The sequence below is a fragment of the Halichoerus grypus genome, chromosome 5 (genome assembly GCF_964656455.1).
Source record: "Halichoerus grypus chromosome 5, mHalGry1.hap1.1, whole genome shotgun sequence".
NCBI classification, from domain to species: Eukaryota; Metazoa; Chordata; class Mammalia; order Carnivora; family Phocidae; genus Halichoerus; species Halichoerus grypus.
Window position 1 is genome coordinate 146,667,828 of NC_135716.1, and position 21,495 is coordinate 146,689,322.

The 21,495-nt window shown below is 36.6% G+C and overlaps 1 protein-coding gene across 2 annotated transcripts in view; it reads right to left on the bottom strand.

Moving 5' to 3' along the window:
- Nucleotides 1-21,495, bottom strand: part of ZFYVE9 (zinc finger FYVE-type containing 9) — a 181,549-nt gene that overhangs the window by 100,900 nt on the left and 59,154 nt on the right. For both annotated transcript variants that reach the window (XM_036101423.2, XM_036101418.2), the window contains exons 3-4: nt 9,996-10,101; nt 3,838-5,939 (exon numbers count right to left, since the gene is read on the bottom strand). In XM_036101423.2, coding sequence (XP_035957316.2) covers nt 3,838-5,939; nt 9,996-10,065 — 2,172 coding nt within the window. In that variant the 5' untranslated portion in view covers nt 10,066-10,101. The remainder of the gene's footprint in view (nt 1-3,837; nt 5,940-9,995; nt 10,102-21,495) is intronic.

A 21,495-nucleotide genomic window follows, 5' to 3' on the forward strand; every position in this document is an offset into this window, starting at 1 on the left:
AGAATGGAATCCAGAGGGGCGCCTGGGTGGCTCAGTTGGTTGGGCATCTACCTTGGGCTCAGGTCATGATCCCAACGTCCTGGGATTGAGCCCCACATTGGGCTCCCTGTTCAGCAGGGAGCTTGCTTCTCCCTCTCCCTCTCCCTGCCTGTCTGCCTACTTAAATAAAATAAAATCTTAAAAAAAAAAAAAGGAATGGAATCCAGATATCTTGATCTCCATTTTAGTAATAAAAATTACAACATTTTAATACTTTCATAAATTCTGGTGTAATTATTCTATATTCTATTTAATTACATTTTACCAAGATGAATGTTATTACAATTCTATTGCTTATCAAGAATTGAATATAAGCTTTAAACTATGCTAGATAATTTTCCACCATTTTCTGTTAACTCCTTCTATATTCAAGTGTATTTTCATCTTGACCCATTCTTCTGTTAAGATGAAATTTATTTCCCTTTCCCCACTAATTTTCCACCTGTATTCTGATGTGATCTCATTTTTCTCATATACTTTAGAACTCTGTCCCATAAATTATATCCACTTTTTTATACCTCCCTCTCCAAATAGTCATTTTGTAACATGACTTTCCTGATTCCCTCTGCCATTCTTAGAAAAATTAAGCTCTCATTCTCAATGATCCTAAAGTATTTTGTTCATACTGCTAGTATAAATGAGGAGACATGCTGGAAGCAGTATGACTGAAAGAAAGAGTACTAGCTTGGGGCCCCTGGGTGTCTCCGTCAGTTAAGCATCCCACTCTTGGTTTCAGCTCAGGTCATGATCTCATTGGTCATGGGATCCAGCCCTGCGTCGGGCTCCACACTCAGTGGGGAGTCTGCTTGAGTTTCTCTCCCTCTGTCCCTCCTCTCACTCATGCTGTCACTTTCTCTCTTGCAGATAAATAAATAAATCTTAAAAAAAAAAAAAGAGTACTAGCTTTAAAGCTGGCTCTAGCACTTTCAAGCTGTGAGATCCTAGGCATATTCCTTGACCACTCTGAGTCTCTGATTCTGAATCTACCAAATAGGAAAAAAATTAACAACCCATTCTACAAGAGTGTAATGAGGATTAAATGAGAATGAATTTGGGGCACCTGGGTGGCTCAGTCATTAAGTGTCTGCCCTTGGCTCAGGTCATGATCCCAGGGTCCTGGGATCGAGCCCCACGTCAGGCTCCCTGCTCAGCAGGAAGCCTGCTTCTCCCTCTCCCACTCCCGCTGCTTATGTTCCCTCTCTCAGTGTCTGTCTCTCTGTCAAATATATAAAATCTTGAAAAAAAAAAATGAGAATGAATTTAAATCACATATAACTAGCTCTTAATACAATGTCTTATAATTTGTTGTGGGACGGTCTGTTTGTCTACTCAGATCAGTGGTTCACAATTTTTTTTAGGATTTTTTTTTTTAAACTCCAGGAAATCCAGATATTGTTCTCCCTACTTACTGAAATCAGTGCCCTTAATTATAAACTCCATGAGGTCATAGATCACAGTTTTTGTATCTCTGAATCTCTAATACTTAGCCCAGAACCTTTCATATATTAGGTGCTTAATATATGCTTGTTAAAGAGTATTAAGCTGTAGATACTAAGAAGAGAAATTACTGGACATGCAAACTAAATTTATTTTTTCAATATTAAACATTATTTTATAAAATCCCATTGCTTGGGGTATGTTTCTAGCTACATTCCCAGTATAATCTCATTAATAGCTAGAAAAAGTATACCTATGTTTATAAGCTCTTTTCTTCTGAGAAGCTCAAGGATTTTTACAGACCTTATCTCATCAATCCTTAGAACATCCCTGAGGTAACTGGAGATGGAAAGGAAAAAAATAGAATTATGAATCCATAATCCACATGAATCCATAAATTCCACTCAGCAAAACTCCCATCTAATTTTTCAGTTTATGTGCATTTTGCCACCATTTCCCTTCTAAATCTACCTAAGTTACCTATTTAATCATTACATCTGGATATGCTGATCTGGAGCAAAAGTGTTATTATTTGCTCAAGAGAGCAAAGTTTTCAGAAAGTGTTATACACACAGTAAGCAATACATAGAACAACATAAAAATGACAACTCTAATTCCTTAACAGAAAATTGACTGTTCAGGCTACTGATGATAGGTTTACTTTAGACTACAAGCTATTTAGGAATTAGACACATTATTTTCTTCAAATTTTAATAATCAGAGACCAGCACCCCAATCATAGCTTTCACTTCCTTCTGATCCCCATCACTTGGTTCTTTTGTACCCTTATAATAGCCCTTACTGACTACCCACCCAGGAACCATTCTCCTCCTTTTCCATATTAACAGAATCCCACTTCTGTTCAGGCAACATTGGGCTCAGCCCCAGGGGATGATCATGACTGATCTTCTGAGCCAATCCTAGCAATCCTGTTCCCCTCTGTCAATAATAGGTATAAAATTGGACCTGTGATCTAAAACCGGCCAATAAAGTGAAAGAAGTTGCTAGGGATTCCTTCCTCCCTGATGAGAGGGCAGCAAGAAGAACAGGCTCTTTTGCCCCCAGCCAATTTCCCTGTACTTGAGAAGTTGCCAGCTTGAACTTGATGCTTAGAGCTGTGCCACTCTCGAGACCGCGAGTGGAAGACCAAGAAAACTTTAGTTATCCTGACTGCACCCAAACATAAGTGAGTCTCTATCTTCAGGCTTCCTGTTATATGAAATGTTATTTTTGTCTACGTCACTGTTCCTTAAAGTTGAAAGCATCCTAATTAACACACAAATAGACCAATAAAATCAGGCAAGAACGGAAGTACAGATTTAATTACTAAGCACTTACTATTACATCTGTAATCTCATTTAATCTTCACAAAAGCCCAATGAAAATTACTAATCTTTTCTATTTTGTTTTTATAAAAACAAAAGCTTAATAAAGTTATACAGTTAATAGTAAGAATGCTAAAATTGAAATCCATACCTGAAACCAAACTTTGCATTCTTTTTAAAAATATAAAATCCCCTTCCTCCTTATTTACAGTTCTTTGTTAAAAAGATAAACCAGGAAGTTGATTATGTTACTAGCAAGCAAAACTCAGGGAGAGCTGAGGAATATCCATTATTCTTATAACCTTGTCATAGGATCTATAGCCCTCAACTCTATTTTGTATCAAAGTTATATGGGGGGAAGGGAGCCTGGCTGCATAGCATAGTCGGTTAAGTGTCTTGGTTTTGGCTCAGGTTGTGATCTCAGGGTCATGAGATCAAGCCCCGGGTCCGGCTCCACACTGAACATGGAGTCTGCTTGGAACTCCCTCTCCCTCTAGCCCTCACCCCCCTTGAATAAATAAATCTTAAAAAAAAAAAAAAATTACATGGGGGAAAAAGACAAAAATATGTGTATATGTGTATAAAAAGTTCCAGAATGTCTAGTAGAATGACCAAATTCCTACAGCAAAAACTAGGATGGATTTCAAGTGTAATATTCAATTTCTCAAGAATTAAAAAAATATGAAGTCAATCACAAGTATTTCTTAAATCAAAAAATAACTTCCTTATTTTAAACTATTCCATTAACCAAGTATCTGTCAATACAGAAACCACACAGTTAATACTTCCTCAATTTTCATCTGTTCATGGAAAGTGATTCAGCTTAAATCTTGGCAACAAAAAAACTTATATAAACACTAAGATTCAGCGAGGTCATTTTTTATTTAGAAATTTACTAAAACTGGGTGTTCCAAGCTATTTATAATGTCATCTCAACCAGAAGTATGTTCACCTTATATTGCCTTTATTAATCTCTAATTGAGCTTAATAAAGTGGGCATGCTGTATTTCTGACTTGATACACTTACACAGCTTACCTTCCCACATGCTCTGCAATGATGCCTCCTTTTGGTGAATGTGAACCTGGCTTCACATTTCATGCAATTTGGAGCCTGAGAATCTGGTACCCATACAGGAGCCACCTCACCCAGAGTAGTAAATGGCTTTCTGGCAGAAATTCCAAACTGACCAGCTCTGAGATCATTATCTGGGCTTTCTGGAGCTAATGCAAGGCATGGTCTACTGGATATCCCAGACTCGTAGCTTTCTAAGTGTTCCCCATTTGTATCAGCAATAGAGATGTTTCCCAAAGAGGCATTGCATACACTGGTTGCTGAGTTCTCCCCTAATTTTGCTTTCCCAAGAACATCATTTTTGTTTTTAATATTATTTCCACTATTTGTAGGAAGGTCATTTTGTAAATGATCAGACAATGGCTTTGGAATTTGAAGTTTAAGATTAGAAGGTTGCTTGGGTCTTGCACCACCAAAAGGAACACTGATAGATTGCAAGTTTGCTACTATCTTGGGTGAAGACTGCCCGAGCACTGATGGAACTTGGCTACAGAAACTGTGTAAATAATTTTTCTTCATTAGGTCACCAGTGCTGTTTAAAAGTAGTCCACTCCCTTCTGTGGCTTCATTTCCTCTCTGTTCATAAATATTTGAGTAGCATTCTGACTTGCTCTCTTCTATTTCTTTTTCTTCTGTTACCGAATCTTCTTTGGAGGGTAAAGTCTTTGGAACAAAACAAACAACTGGGCTCTGCATTCCATAGGAATCACAATTAGATAGAGAATTTGCTGCTGGTGTATCCATAGTGGAGAAATCACATCCTTCACTTTCATTCATGCAAGTTCCTTTTAAATCTAGACCTGCTTCTGCCATTCTATCACACTCTCCTCCACTATCATTGTAAATGTCCTCAGGCTGATTCATTGGCAGAAACTTCTCATTTTCTTTATTTATTTGGCTATCATTCATATCATTTAGTTTAGTCAATTTCCAATTAGTCATCTCCCGAGAGTCAGAGAAATGCTCTGTCATATTAAGAAGTTCTGTAGTGCCAAGAATTTCTTCATGTTCACAACCTTCCTTTTCATCAGCTTTAATGTCACTGGACACAAGACAATCTGAAAACTGTTCACAGTTATCCTCCCTTCCAGAACCATTAGGCATGTCTGTTTTGAGAAGCAAAGGTAAACCAGACTGGACAGATTCTTCAGTTGTTCTCTCCTCTGCTGGCTCTTTTTTCACCAAAATCCCTTCACTCAAGTGGGAAAAGGAGTTTGGACTCCCTAGATCTGTCCTAGCAGAGCTGGTTTTGCCAGTGAGAACCTCATCTGGTATACAGTTCTCTTGCTTTTTAGCAGCAGGACCTCCATCTGTTCCCTGGGATGAGATTATTGAATCAATTGTTAAACTTGTAATCATAGACATGGATGGGTCTCTACCTATATTTTCATCATCCTTTAATTGTGAAGTGGAACAGACACTGGCTAGATTATCAGATGAAGTAGAACACGTATGTTTAACAGAATCCCCCACTGCACTTGGTCTATTCAATAGATCCATTTGTTTCTCTGAGTTCATATCTTTTTCAGTGGACCCATTTATACTAAAACTAAATTGATCAGTTTGTCTGTTTTCGTTATCCAGTGAACAACTAAAAGCATCCATGAGGGACTGACTATTATAATTATTACAATCCTGCAAATCGCTTTGTAATGTCCTTTTATCACAATTATGCATAACGGCTACAACAAGAACATTCTTCTCATCTGGCAGACAAGCTAGGTTTCCACATTTCTTCTCTCCCACTTCGACAGTACTACATTGATCATCTCGATTACAGTTCCTCTTAATTAACTGATCTTCTGCAACAGCATTTTCATCAATCCACATTGTGTTGATCTCTGGATTCAGACTATAGTCCTGTCCATTAGCACAATGGTCCTCTCCCTCTGTGGTCAGAGAAGCTGAATGAGCCAGAGAGAAAACTTTTAGTTGTGGCTGTGACTCATTAGAAATTGCAGGTTCATTCACACTGGCCAATGCAGGGTTAAATGACAGTCGGTGAGACGGGGGATCTAGAATCTTATTCCACTTGGTATCCAACAAAATAGGAGAAAGTGTTTCATCTGAAAAAATAAATAATTGCAATAAGTTTGCTGGTGACACTGGAAAAGCTAGGACTCAGTTAATTAACTACATTTGCAAATATTCTGAAAATAAAATATTGCCAGGATATCTAAAAATAGAATATTCCTAGAATATGAAGTTTCTAATTTTTAGCTAAGAATAAAAAAATATTCTTAAGACTGTTCCTTTATTACATGTCACCAAATGGTAATATCCCAGAACATTCCAAAAAACAAATCTTGTAACATAATTAAGATGGCACACAGGCTATACTTGGTGGTGGGGGAAGGGAGTAGCAATCAGAAAGACCTTCGATTGGTTGGGTACAACAGAAGCTGGGGACTAATCTAAGCTGGAAAAAAATTAGGACAGTGATGAAGATGAAGTAATTGAGTGGGAAGGAAAACAAAGGAATTTTCTGTGGAGACAGAATGATCTATAATCTACAGGATGACTGGAATGTGGGTTACATTGATATATTTACTTGTCAAAACTGGTACAGTTAAGATCTATATATTTTAATGTATGTAAATTTCATCTTAAAAAACGAAAAAAGGGCACTTGGGTGGCTCAGTCACTTAAGAGTCTACCTTTGGCTCAGGTCACGATCCCAGGTTTCTGGGATCAAGCCCCGTGTCCTGCTCCCTACTCAGTGGGGAGTCTGCTTCTCCCTCTCCCTCTGCCCCTCCCCCCTGCTCGTGCTCTCTCTAATAAATAAAATCGTAAAGAAAAAAAAACTAAAAAAGTAACAAGCAGTGAGGAGTGGATGAAGATACAAATGAAACAAAACAGGCAACATGTTAACTGCTGTTGAAGCTGGGAAATCGGTATACCAGAATTTACTACACTATTCTGTTTTTTGTATGTATTTGAAATTTGTCCATAATAAGCATTTTAAAAAGTTTGCTATAGTATGTGAAATTATGCTAATAACTATATCACATTAATTAGGTTTATATTTATATAATTATCTGAGGATATTTGGCAGAAAAATATTCATTTATCTTATTAAATCAACCTACTTATATTCTATCAATAAGCATAATTTACTTTTTAAGAGATTATAACTATGATGATTATTTTCCCAAGTTATAGTGCCATATGTATATTTAGAGAAATAAGAAATAATACACTTACTGTCTTTCTTGCTGTCTTCTTACAGCAAATCTAATAATCATAGTCCTGAAATTATGCAGATATATTTTCCCCTCAATAGTAACATTAATCTTTAATGCCCCATTAGCACTTTGTTCATATCTCTAGTTAAGCATTTACTACACTGTATTGCAATGGCTTCTACCTGACTTTTTCAGACAGAAACCATTTCTCTCCATCAATGTAAGTCCTGACTTTGCATTGTGCCTGGTATGTAGTAGGTACACAATAAATATATGCTAAGTGAGTATCTACCATAGTAAAAGCATTGTGCTTAAGGAGCATGAAGATTAAATGATAGCTCTGGCCTCCAAGAAGTACATAATCTAGTTGGAAAAATAAGAAACAGATATAGTACACATGAGTATCTAATTAGCAGTACAGGACAGCATAGTATTTGAAAACTATTATGTACAGAAAATAAATAGAAAATAAATTCAGAGAAGAAAGATATTTTAGAGGCTGAGGTAGCAAGATGGAATTCATAGAAGCAGGAGGAAACGGCTGGGCTTCAAAGACAATTTTATTTCAGTCTGGAAAAGAGGTCATTCTTAAGGGGGAACAAGTATAGTCCCAAACACAACAATCTGAGAGAGCAATAAGTAAATCAGTTTGGGTTGAAAAAAGAATTAGTGTAAGGAAGTAGTAAAAAGAACTGAAAGGGAAGATTGTAAAGGCCATAAAACATCAAAATGTGTAGAGAATGGTCTTGAATCCTCTGAGTGTTAAATCATGAGTTGCCCAAATTTGGGCTAGCAAAGACTTGAAATTTAATAACATATGCTTCCTTTAAAAAAAGAAATCATTATTTCCAAGATGGTTCATGGAAATAAAAAGGAAACGCTGCTTCTTACAATATTTAATAATATTCAAACAAGAATGTTAGATCAGTTATTAAAAATGTCATTATTTAATCACCTACTACATGGGTATAATGTTAATTATCTAGTGTTATCACAGTTTGTATGTGGTATATTTTTCATTTAAAGAAGGAAATTAACACAAAATGAAAAATCACTTTATTTAAAATATACTTGAAAAGATACCAGGCTAGAGGTGGTAGTTTTAATGCAACTAGTACTAAGATTTTTAAAAAATAGTTCAAAACAAATAAACAACATAGTTCCAAACAAGAATCTGGCTTCTGAAGTTCTTCTCCTTTTAAAGGAATTATTTTTTTATAAGCGAATGCTGTATTTTTGAACTAAAAGACAATTTTTACTGATACAACAAAAATATATCCAAAATCAACTATATACAAAGTACCCTACTAGAATCTACAGAAGTCATAAAGAGAATGATGTAATGAACTAACAGTTTTATTCGAGTCAATGGTATTCTAGAAGTATACTATTCAAGTGATTAGGTATAGCACCTGTGTAGGTATCTCATAACGAATAACTGTGATACACAGAGGGCCAAACCAAAGAAAGGACTGAGAAATTATCTGTATAAATGATTGAAATTGAGAGGAAAATATCCCTTCCACCTTGGTATGTAAATCCAATAAAATCCCAAATGATTAATTTCACATTTACATGAATTCTATGGCTATGGAGTAGCTTTGGGTCATCAGTGGTAAAATATGAGAATAGCAGGCTATTCCATGTATCCTTCCTTCTCCCTTTTCCTTCCTTACTCCCATAATTCTATATAAGGCTTACTCTATCACAGACCCAAAGCAACAACATTAAAATTAATCTCTCTTCTCAACTACTATCCAAGAACAACCTGAATCACTGGATATAATAAAGGTTTGGAGACCATTTCTAAAATCATGGACTTCAGATGGAAATACATCACTTTGTAAACTTGTTACATTCCATTTCCCCCTTAGAAATAGAGAATATCAAAGGGCACTTGAGTAGCTCAATTGGTTAAACGTGTCTGCCTTCGGCTCAGGTCATGATATCAGGGTCCTGGGATCGAGCCCCATCTTGGGCTCCCTGCTTCTCCCTCTCCCTCTGCTCTTCCCCACCTCTCCCCCGAGCCAACTCTGTGCTCTCTCAAATAAATAAATCTTAAAAAAAAAAAAAAAAAAACCAAAACAGAGAGTATCAGGGTAGGAGGGATCTAATTAATTATGGCTTATCCATTTAAATCATACTGAGAGAAATTTAAGCAAAAAGTTTTCCTAAATGAAGTGAATCTTAGGCAGACATTTTATCTAACCATCTTGGCAGTAACTTAAAACTATAAATCTTATAAAATTAGGTTTAAAATGTATCTTTATTGGTCAATCAATAGGCAACAAGTTATTTTTCTTAGTTTAGGAAATACAATCACACATTCTAAAGCTTTTCTTGACCATAAATTGGTTGTATAAAGAAAGTTCAGGTTCTAGTATTATACTGCCTGGATATTAATCATTCTGCCACTTATTAGCAAACTAACTTTGGGGAAATTGCTTAATCTCTCTGTGCCTCTCATCTATAAAATGTAGATAAGATCGACTTTCATCGGATTATTTTAAAGATTAAATAATACAGTCCATGTAAATGCTTTAGCATAGTATCTGGCACATAGTGCTAAAAAATGTTAGTTCTTGGGGTGCCCAGGTGGCTCAGTTGTTAAGTGTCCGCCTTCGGCTCAGGTCATGATCTCAGGGTCCTGGGATTGAGCCCCACATCAGGCTCCCTGCTCCGCAGGAAGCCTGCTTCACTTCTCCCTCTCCCACTCCCCCTGCTTGTGTTCCCTCTTTTGCTGTCTCTCTCTCTCTCTCTGTCAAATAAATAAATAAAATAAAATAATAACTGTTAGTTCTTCCTCTGGGTATTAAAATACTATTATCATTAAGTTATTAAGTCATTCTATTTTTTTAAAGTGTTGCATCCTCTTATAATCCCACATTCTCCATATCATAAATGTATTCAAATAGATTCACCAAAATAAATTCTCACCTTCGTTTTGTTCAAATTCATCCAATACCTTGTCCAGGTTGTAAGCTTCTGCTTGGAAGTAATTCTCCATCAGTGAGGAAACACCACTCAAGAGACTTGTTTAAACCTAGAAAGTAGATCAAATTTGTATTACACTTTCAATTACTTAAATTTAATTTATAGACGTTACAACTGATAACAGAAATACAAATGATCATGAGACTACTATGAATAATTATACACTAAATAATTGGAAAACCTAAAGGAAATGAATAAATTCCTAGACAAATACAACCTACCAAGAGCGAATCATGAAGAAATAGAAAATCTGAACAGACCAATTACTAATAAGAAGATTGAATCAGTAATTAAAAACCACTCAACAAAGAAAAGTCTAGGACCAGTTGGCTTCACTGATGAATTCTATCAAACATTAAAAAAAAGAACTGGGGCGCCTGTGTGGCTCAGTTGATTAAGCATCTGCCTTCAGCTCTGGTCATGATCCCAGGCACCGCATCAGGCTCCCTGCTCGGCAGGAAGTCTGCTTCTCCCTCTCCCTCTGACCCTACCCCCTGGCTCATGCTCTTGCTCACTTTCTCTCTCTCTCAAATGAATAAATAAAAAATCTTAAGGAAAAAAAAGAATAGTAATGCTTCTTAAACTCTTCCAAACAATAAAAGAGGGGGGAACACTTCTGAACTCATTTTACAAAGCCAGCATTACTCTGATACCAAAACCAGGTAAGGACACTACAAGAAAGGAAAATTACAGACCAATATTCCTGATGAGTATAGATACAAAAATCCAAAACCAAAATATCAGCAAACCAGATTCAGTAATACATTAAAAAGATCATATACCATGATCAAGTGGGATTTACTATAGGGATGCAAGGATGGTTCAACATCTGTAAATCAATGTAGTACCATATTAACAAAATGAAGGATAAATCATATGATCATCTCAATAGTGCAGAAAAAGCATTTAACAAAATTCAACACACATTTATGATAGAAATCCTCAACTAAGTGGGTAGAGAACACAACATAATAAAGGCCATCTATGACAAGCCCACAGCTAACATCATACTCAGCAGTGAAAACCTAAAAGCTTTTCCTCTAAGATCAAGAACAAGACTAGGATACTCACTCTCACCACTTATATTCAACATAATACTGGAATTCCTAGCAAAAGCAATTAGAAAGAAAAAGAAAAGGCATCTGAACCAGAAAAGAAGAAGTAAAACTATCTGCACTTGCAGGTGACATGATATTATATATAGAACACCCTAAAGACTCCACACACACACACACACAAAACCTGTTAGAATAAATGAATTCACTAACATTGCAAGATTAAGTCAACACACAAGGGGTGCTTGGCTGACTCAGCCAGTAGAGCATGCAGCTTTTGTTCTCTGGTTTGTGAGTTAAGCCCCAAGTATGGCACAGAGTTTTAAATTTTTTTAATTAAAATTAAGTAATTAAGTTTAATTAAGATTTAAATTTAAAAAAATTTTTAAAAAGTGAACACACAAAAATCAGCTGGGTTTCTATACACTAATACCAAATTATCAGAAAGAGAAATTAAGCAAACAATATCATTTACGATTGCATCAAAAAGAATAAAATTCCTAGGAATAAACTTAATCAAGGAGGTGAAAGATCTGTACTCTGAAGACACTGATGAAATAATTGGAAAACACAGAGAGACAGAAAGATATTCTGGGTTCATGGATTAGAAGAATCAATATTGTTAAAATGTTCATACTACCCAAAACAATCTACAGATTCAATGCAATCCCTATCAAAATTCCAATGGCATTTTTCATAAAAACTTTTAAAAATCCAATAATTTGTATGGATCCACAAAAGATCCTGAATAGCCAAAGCAGTCTTGAGAAAGAATAAAGCTGGAACCATCATAATTCTTGATTTCAAATCATATTACAAAGCTATAGTAATCAAAACAGTATGGTATTGGCATAAAAACAGACCCATCAATCAATGGACCAGAAAAGAGATCCCAGAAATAAAACCACACACATATGGTCAATTAATTTATGACAAAGGAGCCAACAATATATAAGAAAGGATAATTTCTTCAATAAACGGTGTTGGTGAAGCTGGACAGCCACATGCAAAAGAATGAAACCACACACCTACCTTATACCATACACAAAGATCAACTTAACACAAAGGTCAACTTTATTCAACATGGATTAAGGACTTGAACATAAGACCTGAAACCATAAGGCAGTAATTAGCTCTTTGACATTGGTCTTAGAGAGGAGTTTTTGTATTTGACTCTAAAAGCAAAGGCAAGAGGGGCGCCTGGGTGGCTCAGTTGGTTAAGCGACTGCCTTCGGCTCAGGTCATGATCCTGGAGTCCCGGGATCGAGTCCCACATCGGGCTCCCTGCTCGGCAGGGAGTCTGCTTCTCCCTCTGACCCTCTCATGCTCTCTCTGTCTCATTCTCTCTCTCAAATAAATAAATAAAATATTTAAAATAAAATAAAATAAAATAAAATAAAAGCAAAGGCAAGAAAAGCAAAAATAAACAGGTGGAACTACATCAAACTAAAAAGCTTCTGCACAGCTGAGGAAACCATCAACAAAATGAAAAGCAACCTACTGAATGGGAGAAAATATTTGCAAATCATATATCCAATAAGGGTTAATATCCAAAATATATTCAGAACTCATACAACTTGGCTGCAAAAAAACCCCAAACAATCCAATTAAAAAACACACAGACAGCCAACAGACACATGAAAAGATGCTCAACATGACTAATCACCAGAGAAATGCAAATGAAAACCACAAACACACCTGTTAGAATGGCTAGTATCAGAAAGATAAGAAAATAACAAGTGTTGGCGAGGACATAGAGAAAAAGGGACCCTTGTACCCTGTTGGTAGGAATGCAAACTGTATGAAAAAAGAGTATGGAGGTTCCTCAAAAAATTAAATATAGAACTACCACATGATTCAGCAATTCCTCTGCTAGGTATTTATTTTAAAAAATGAAAATACAGGGGCACCTGGGTGGCTCAGTCGTTAAGCGTCTGCCTTCGGCTCAGGTCATGGTCCCAGGGTCCTGGGATCGAGCCCCGCATCGGGCTCCCTGCTCAGCAGGAAGCCTGCTTCTCCCTCTCCCATTCCCCCTGCTTGTGTTCCCTCTCTCGCTGTGTCTCTCTCTGTCAAGTAAATAAATAAAATCTTTAAAAAAAAGAAATGAGGGTGCCTGGGTGGCTCAGTTGGTTAAGCGCCTGCCTTCGGCTCAGGTCATGATCCTGGAGTCCCAGGATCGAGTCCCGCATCAGGCTCCCTGCTCAGCAGGGAGTCTGCTTTTCCCTCTGACCCTCCCCGCTCTCATGTGCTCTCTCTCTCTCTCATTCTCTCTCTCAAATAAAAATCTTTAAAAAAATAAAAATTAAAATAAATAAAAATAAAAAAATGAAAATACACATACCACAACTATGTGTGAAGTGATCGACATTAACTAAACTTATTGTGGTAATTATTACCAATATATACATATATCAAATCATTATGTTGTTCACCCTAAACTAATACAATGTTGTCAATTATATCTCAATAAACTGGAAAAAAGTGAAAAATACATATAGATTTATGCATAAAAAATATTTATATAATTTATACATCTTAAATATATAAGAATAAAATCTCTTATAAATCTATTCAGACCATGGTACACTATAAAATTTATCATCCCACTAGACGTATTCTAAGATCTTTAAGCTAATAAAGTCTAGAAACCTGTAAGCTGACAATAATCAAAATATAATTACAGAAGACAAACTTGGTGCATTTGAATAGGATATGTTTCAAAAGATAAAGTCCAGATGTCGAGAGAGAAATCATTTCTTTGAGATAAAACTACATTTCTATTTGAAAAGAAAGCTTTTATTTTATTTATTTATTTTTAAAGATTTTATTTATTTAGTTGACAGAGTGAGAGAGCACAAGCAGGGGAAGCAGCAGGCAAAGGGACAGGGAGAAGCAGGCTCCCCGCTGAACAGAGAGCCCAATGCAGGACTCGATCCCAGGACCCTGGGATCATGACCTGAGCTGTAGGCAGCCACTTAACCGACTGAGCCACCCAGGTGCCCCGAAAAGAAAGCTTTTAAAGAATTGTTCCCAAATGGAACAAGAAAGTTCAAGCAAGCATGGGGATGCGGGATATCAGTTCCAAAATGTTAACAATGATTCTGATTTGGTCATTCTTTTTAATAGATTCTTTTTGAAATAATCTCCACACCCGACATTGTGCTCGAACTCAAGACCCAGAGATCAAGTCGAACGCTTTACTGACTAAGCCAGGCAAACACCCCTTGGTTTTTCTTTTTAAACCTCTTTTTTTCAAGCACCATTTCTAAGTCTTTCTTGGTGTTAATTCAACTAAAAGCATTCTGTGGGCACATATACTAGGTGTGTCACCCACTTAACAGAATGCCAAGAGCATACAGTAGTTGTTCAGTAAATACTATCCCATTTTTTCCCCTCTATTATAATGATCCCCATACTTATCTATCTCCTTAATTTCTCAAAATGTTCTTCCCAAACTGAAAATTCTGTTTGGCTTCTTACTGGCATACAGGGAGACAGATCGAGGGGAGATAATATCACAATTCTCCTAAAATGTCTGAGTAAGGAAAACGTTAAGAAGAGGAAAAATAAAAAATGTACTATCCTGCTATTACAAAATTTAAGGTAAATATAAAATGTGGTGAATTTTCTTTGACTTATAGTGTTTCTCCTCTGAGACATATAAAAGTGTGAATATTATTTCTTTCATTTTACCAATTTAAAAAGAAAAGCTCAGGGGACTTTATGGATTTATTCAAGTATTTCCTCATGATTATTCATTCAATCAACTTTTATTTATTGATTGGCTCCTGTTAAATAATTTAAGTTTAGGTAGACAAATAGGCTGCATAATAATCCCTTAATAGTTTTTCTTAAATCTATCTTTTGTGTGTCATGATTTATAGTTCAAAATCATGTTCATATACATGCCATTTTATTTTGATAAAAACTGCATATTTAAACTTTCTAATGCTAAGAGCATGAATGAAATTTCTCACAACACACAATCTAGCACATTTAATATACACCTACAATACTCAGCATTTCATAGTCATTATATATAAAATATTAATAAATAATTGGATCCAACATATTTATTGTGCATCTACTGTATGCAGGGTATTATAATCAGTTGAATTCTCAGATATCATCCTTAACATCAGAAACTTATAACTTAATTAATGGTAAACAATGCTAAATAAGAAAATTAATATAATGAATGATTTTAATAACAACACAGTACAAGAGACACAAAGTACTACTTGATTAATTTGTCGGTTGAAATTAACAGATAAGTGCTACAGAGTAAGTACTATAAAAGTTCAAGAAATGGGCAGGACCACCATCTGGATGGTCAAGGAAGGCTTTATTTATGGATCTGAGCTGGGTCCAGAAGGATGGAAAAATTTTAACAGATATTCCAGATGGCAAGATATAGAAGTGAAATTTCAAACAGGGAGAGACATACAAGGAGTTACCTAGGGTGGGCAATTATTGAGGGATCAGTGAAACTGGATCAAGAATTTATTTATATAGTTAACATTAGGACACAGTTGGAAAGGTAGATAGGCATCATATTATGCAAGCCTTGGAATGCCAGTCTGAGAAAGGTATTGTATTACTTTAAGCAATGGGAAGCCCTATAGCACATTCACATAAATCTTATTGCAGTATATTGTTATAATTGTTCATTTTATTATTAGTTACTGCTGTTAATCTCTTACTTGGTCTAAATTAGAAATTAAACTTTATCATAGGTAATGTATGTATAGGAAAAAACAGTATATAGGTTTTGGTACTATACGTAATTTTAGGCACCACTGGGAGTCTTGGAACATATCCCCAATAAATAAGCAGGGACTATTGTATAAACAGCTGGTCAAGAAGCTGTACTGAACTCCGATGATAATTAATGATTCAGGCCAGCATCAAAAATGAATGCTAAAGCCTTTAGATAAATGGCTATTGGGGAAGAAAATATTCACAGTGTCTCAAAGTAGTAGTCCACAGATAATTAATCACAAAGGAGAAAATATATGTTTATAGAAAAAAGTAAAAAATCACTACCTAAACCAAACGATCAAACTTAGCATCACCAATTGTTTAACAATAGTTAAATATAGTTTAACATGTTAAAAAGTTTAACATGATGCATCTCTTGATGTGACGCAATGAGAAGTTTAAGACATTACCAACACAGTATTCTCGCCAAAAATGTTTAACCTTAATTGAATCCTGAAGAAACAATTTGACAAATCTAGAATGTAAGGCATTCCATTAAGACAACTGTTCTGAACTTTCCAAAAAATTCAGTGTTATAAAAACCATCATTCCAGGGATGCCTGGGCGGCTCAGTTGGTTAAGCATCTGCCTTTGGCTCAGGTCATGATCCCACGGTCCTGGGATCGAGTTCCGCATCGGGCTCCTTGCTCAGTCGGGAGCCTGCTTCTCCCTCTGCCTGCTCTGCCTGTTCTGCCTGCAGCTCTCCCTGCTTCTGCTCTCTTTCTCTGACAAATAAATAAATAAAATCTTAAAAAAAAAAAAAAAACACACCATCACTCCAATTAAAAGAGACTAAAGAGATTAAATAACTAAATGCCATGCACGAACACTGATGGGGTCCTAGATCAAGAAAACACACACATATATGTACACAGCAAAAAATCACATTTAGAGGACAATCCAAGAAATCTGGACTATATATTGGGTGAAACAATATTAATAATCTTTTTCTTAGATGTGATAATGGTATTTTGATTTTGTAGGAGAATGTCCTTACTCTTCAGAAATGTCTGCTCAACTATTTAGGGAAGAAGTATTGTATTATCTGTATTTTTTTTTTAAGATTTTATTTATTTGACAGAGAGAGACAGCGAGAGAGGGAACACAAGCAGGGGGAGTGGGAGAAGGAGAAGCAGGCTTCCCGCTGAGCAGGAGCCAGATGCGGGGCTTGATTCCAGGACCCTGGGATCATGACCTGAGCCAAAGGCAGATGCTTAATGACTGAGCCACCCAGGTGCCCCATGTATTATCTGTATTTAACTTTCAAATGATTCAGAAAAAGAAAAATATATGAACGTGTGTATGAGTGTGGGGAGGGGAGGAAAAAGAGAAAGGAGGGAGAGAGGAAGAGAGGTGTTCAAAAAAGAAGCAAAATGGTAAAAACTGATGAATCTAGGTAAAGGATATATGGGTCTTTATTGTATTATTTTTCAATTTTTCTATAGGCTTAAAATTTTTTTTTTAAATGTTTTATTTATTTATTCATGAGAGTCAGAGAGAGAGAGAGAGAGGCAGAGGCAGAGGGAGAAGCAGGCTCCCCGCCTAGCAGGGAGCCCGATGCGGGACTCGATCCCAGGACCCTGGGATCATGACCTGAGCCGAAGGCAGACGCTTAACCATCTGAGCCACCCAGGCGCCCGGCTTAAAATTTTTCAAAAGAAAAACAGAATACTGAGCTGGTGGTAGGAAGCATTCCTTTTCACTCTGAATATAGAAATTCTAGAAAAAATAGATTATTTTAAAATAGTTTATACAAATTCAAAAGCAAGAAAGGGAAATATACATAAACCAAGAAGCAAGCAAGCCACAGCAATGAGTGAAAACTCAAGGATGTCAGTCCACAGGGGTTACAAAACTAGACAGCAACAGACCTAGGATTCAGAAGCTAGCAGGGAGGATGGGAATTACTGGCTGCAAACTTAACAGAAGCTTCTGCAGTGGAAGGGGCCATACTGGGCTCTCTGAATAAAGCCAGGAGCTGGGAAAAAAACTATCCCAAGTGGCTCCAAGACTCAGTAATGGAACAGGATGGAACAGAATGCCAATAAAATCAACTTTCAGAAATTAGAATTCCTACCTTGCCCCTCACTCATGATTGGGAATGATATTAAGTCTTTCTATTCCTGACTATAACATGGTTTATCTCTATGCTTACTCAGCTCTTCCTGTGACTTGTAATAATAATGTTTTTAATTTTAAAAAGTCATTAAATATGGGGCGCCTGGGTGGCTCAGTTGGTTGAGCGACTGCCTTCGGCTCAGGTCATGGTCCTGGAGTCCCGGGATCGAGTCCCGCATCGGGCTCCCTCCTCGGCGGGGAGTCTGCTTCTCCCTCTGACCCTCCCCCCTCTCATGTGCTCTCTCTCTCTCTCAAATAAATAAATAAAATCTTTAAAAAAAAAAAAAAAAAGTCATTAAATATGAGAAAGCAGGGAGAGGAGGGTGCACGTGACTATAAAGAAAAAATACAAGGAAGATCTCTGCGGTGATAGAATTGTGTTATAGCTTCAACTGCAATGGTGGTTACACAAATCTACATGTGACAAATGGGAGAGATACACATTCATGAATATGCGCACAGCAGCTTTATTCATAACAGCCAAAAGGTGCTAACAACTAAATATCTATCAATTGATGAATGGATAAATAAAATGTCAATTTCCTGGTTTTTATGTTTTCTATAGTTATGCAAGATGTAACCAATGAGAAAAACTGGGTAAATGAAGGGTACATAGGAACTCTTTATACTACTTTTACAACTTCCTGGGGGTTTATAATTACTACAAAATAAAAAGTTGAAAAAAAAATAATAAAAGGGAAAAAGTTATGAAAAATTCAGTAGACATGGGAGCAGGATGAAGAGAGCATCTGTGTAAGGGGGAGTCAGAGCCCAAGTGTGGTAAAATAGATGTCCTTGTGTTACAATAGCCCAACATAAGGTGTCAAAGACCCAGCAGGGTGAGGAAGCCGTCTGTGCAGAAGGACAGTGCAGCATGGGGTGTCAGAGCCCAAGAGAGGTGAGGAAGGCATCCACATGAAGGGGATGGTCTGGCTTGGGGATGAGAAGAGTCCACATGCAGGAGGGGTGAGGAGGAGATATAGGAGTGCAGTACAGAGTGGCAGGTCAGAGCCTGAGCAGGATGAGAAGGGCCAGGGGAAGGAGAAGGTGATAGGAGATCGGTTTACATGTAGAGATGGATCAAATTAAGTGACTACATGAAGGGCAACAGGAGCAAGGTTTCTCACTGTTAGAGAAGAGAGTTAAATGCACAAAAGGTGAAAACCAGAAAGAACCCCGCAGTGTTGGTTTGGAATTCGAGATCAGTATGAACTCATAGACTTCAAGGAACACAGACACTTACAGCAACAGATACAGATGTAAATGTGTGTGTGTCCGCGCACAATAGATATAGATGTAAATGTGTGTGTCTGCACACACACACAGGTATATTTTCTAGCTTTGTGCACAGGATCTTGGAGCAGCAAAACTCCATCTCTACTTCAAGTAGCAAAGAGCATATACCTCACACCAGATTTGTTCCTAAGTATTGTTATCCACTGAAAGGAAGGAGGGCTCCACGGGGAAATGGCCAATTCCACAGCTGGAGTAGAAAAAATACAAGAGCTTTGATGAGGATGTAGGGAAATATGAGCTCTCACACATTACTAGAAGGAAAGTAAAATGATGTTGCAACTTTGGGAAACAGTTTGGCAGTTCCTCAAAAAGTTAAACAGTGTTACCTTATGGCATAGCTATTCCACTCCTAGGTTTATATCCAAGAGAAATGAAAACATATTCACACAAAAACTCATCCCCAAATGCTCAAAGCAACATCATTCACAACAGCCAAAAGGTGGAAACAACCCAAATATATATCAACTGATAAATGGATGAATAAAGTGTGGGATGGTATATCAACAAAGTGGGATATTATAGGGCAATAAAAATAGATGACGTACTGCTGTATACTACAACATGAATAAATTTTGGATATACTAAGGTAAAGAAGCAGACACAAAAAGCTATATATGATTCCATTTGTATGGACTATCCAGAATAGGCAAATCCATAGAAACAGAAAATTAATTCATGATTGTCAGGTGCTTGGGGGAACTGGGAGGGAAACAGGAAGTGACTACTAATGGATATCAGATTTCTTTTTGGGATGATAAAAATGTTCTGGAACTACACAGTGGTGATGACTGCCCAGCTCTGTAAATATATAAAAACCATTGGACTCTACACACTTTAAAAGAATGAATTTTATGGTATGTGAATTATATTTCAATTTAAAAAAAAAGAACAATCTTGAGTATCTTGTGCGCTGGAAAGCAAGTATATGCTCCAAGAATGATGGGTACATGTCAAAAGGACAAAGAAACCAGCCTGAAGGAGTTCCCACAGGCTAAATAAGAAAATCAAAATAAATAAAGATAGCAATGGATTATAGCCCAGTGAATAAAAAAGAGAACCATGAGTCTTTGCAATATGAATGAATGAGTCCCAAGTATGATGAGGAAGGGATATTTACATAGCTTCAAAGTTCCTCTCCACAAAAATACTAATTACCAAAGCAAAAAAAGAGTAACTTGAGCAGCAAAGCCTGGCAGACACCACCTTACACAAGTATCAAAGTGAGCATCATCAGTAATGTGACAAATGGAAATCTGTGCTCTTTGATAGGCTGCAATGAAAAGGACACAGCAATGTCAATATTGGGAGAAGTGAGGCAGGGGGTGGGGGCAGTCAGAGGGTTATGGAAACGACCTTTAATTTATGCTCCATTTTGCTATGAACCTAAAACTGCTCTAAAAAAATAAAATGTATTAATTAAAAACAAAAATAGCACCATTTCTGTGATATTCCCGCAAAAATGCATAACCTGAATCTAGTCAGGAGGAAACATCAGACAAACCAAAACTAAGGAACATTCTACAAAATAACTGGTCTGCAATCTTCAAAAGTGACAAGGTCAAAAGAGTCAAAGACTGCAAAACTGTTCCAAATGGAAGGAGACTACAGAAACATGACAACTAAAGCAACACGTGATTCTAAACTAGATCCTCTTGATATAGAGGACATTATTTGTACATCTGGCAAAACTTGAATAAGATCTGAGAATTAGATGGTAGTAATGAATCAAAATTAATTTCCTGATTTTGATGAATGTATTGTGGTTATGTAGCAGAATGTCCTTGTTTGCCAGAAACACAGTTTCAAAGGGGATGGGGCATGCAGCAGCTAGCAACTTACTGTCAAATGGTTCAGAGAAAAAAAGTTCTTTGTACTTGTGACTTTTCTATAAGCTTGAGATAGTTTAAATTTTTTTAAATGCACCAAAAGTGTCTATCATATTTTAAATTTCCAGAGCACTTTCTTTTTCTAATGATTTTTACGGCATCTTATTTCATGAATATAATTTCTTCTCTTACCTGTCTGATGCACTTACTAATTACCTATTGTTTTTTGGGTTTTTTCCCTCAAACTTTCTTCTATTTCCAGTATTATTTCCTTCAAGTTCCTCTTTTGTACTTTTGCTCTCTGTCTTTCTCATTGGATGCTTTCCCCAAATGCCTATTTATTGAATAAATGGAACTACTAAAAGCCAACTGCAAGATCTGCATACT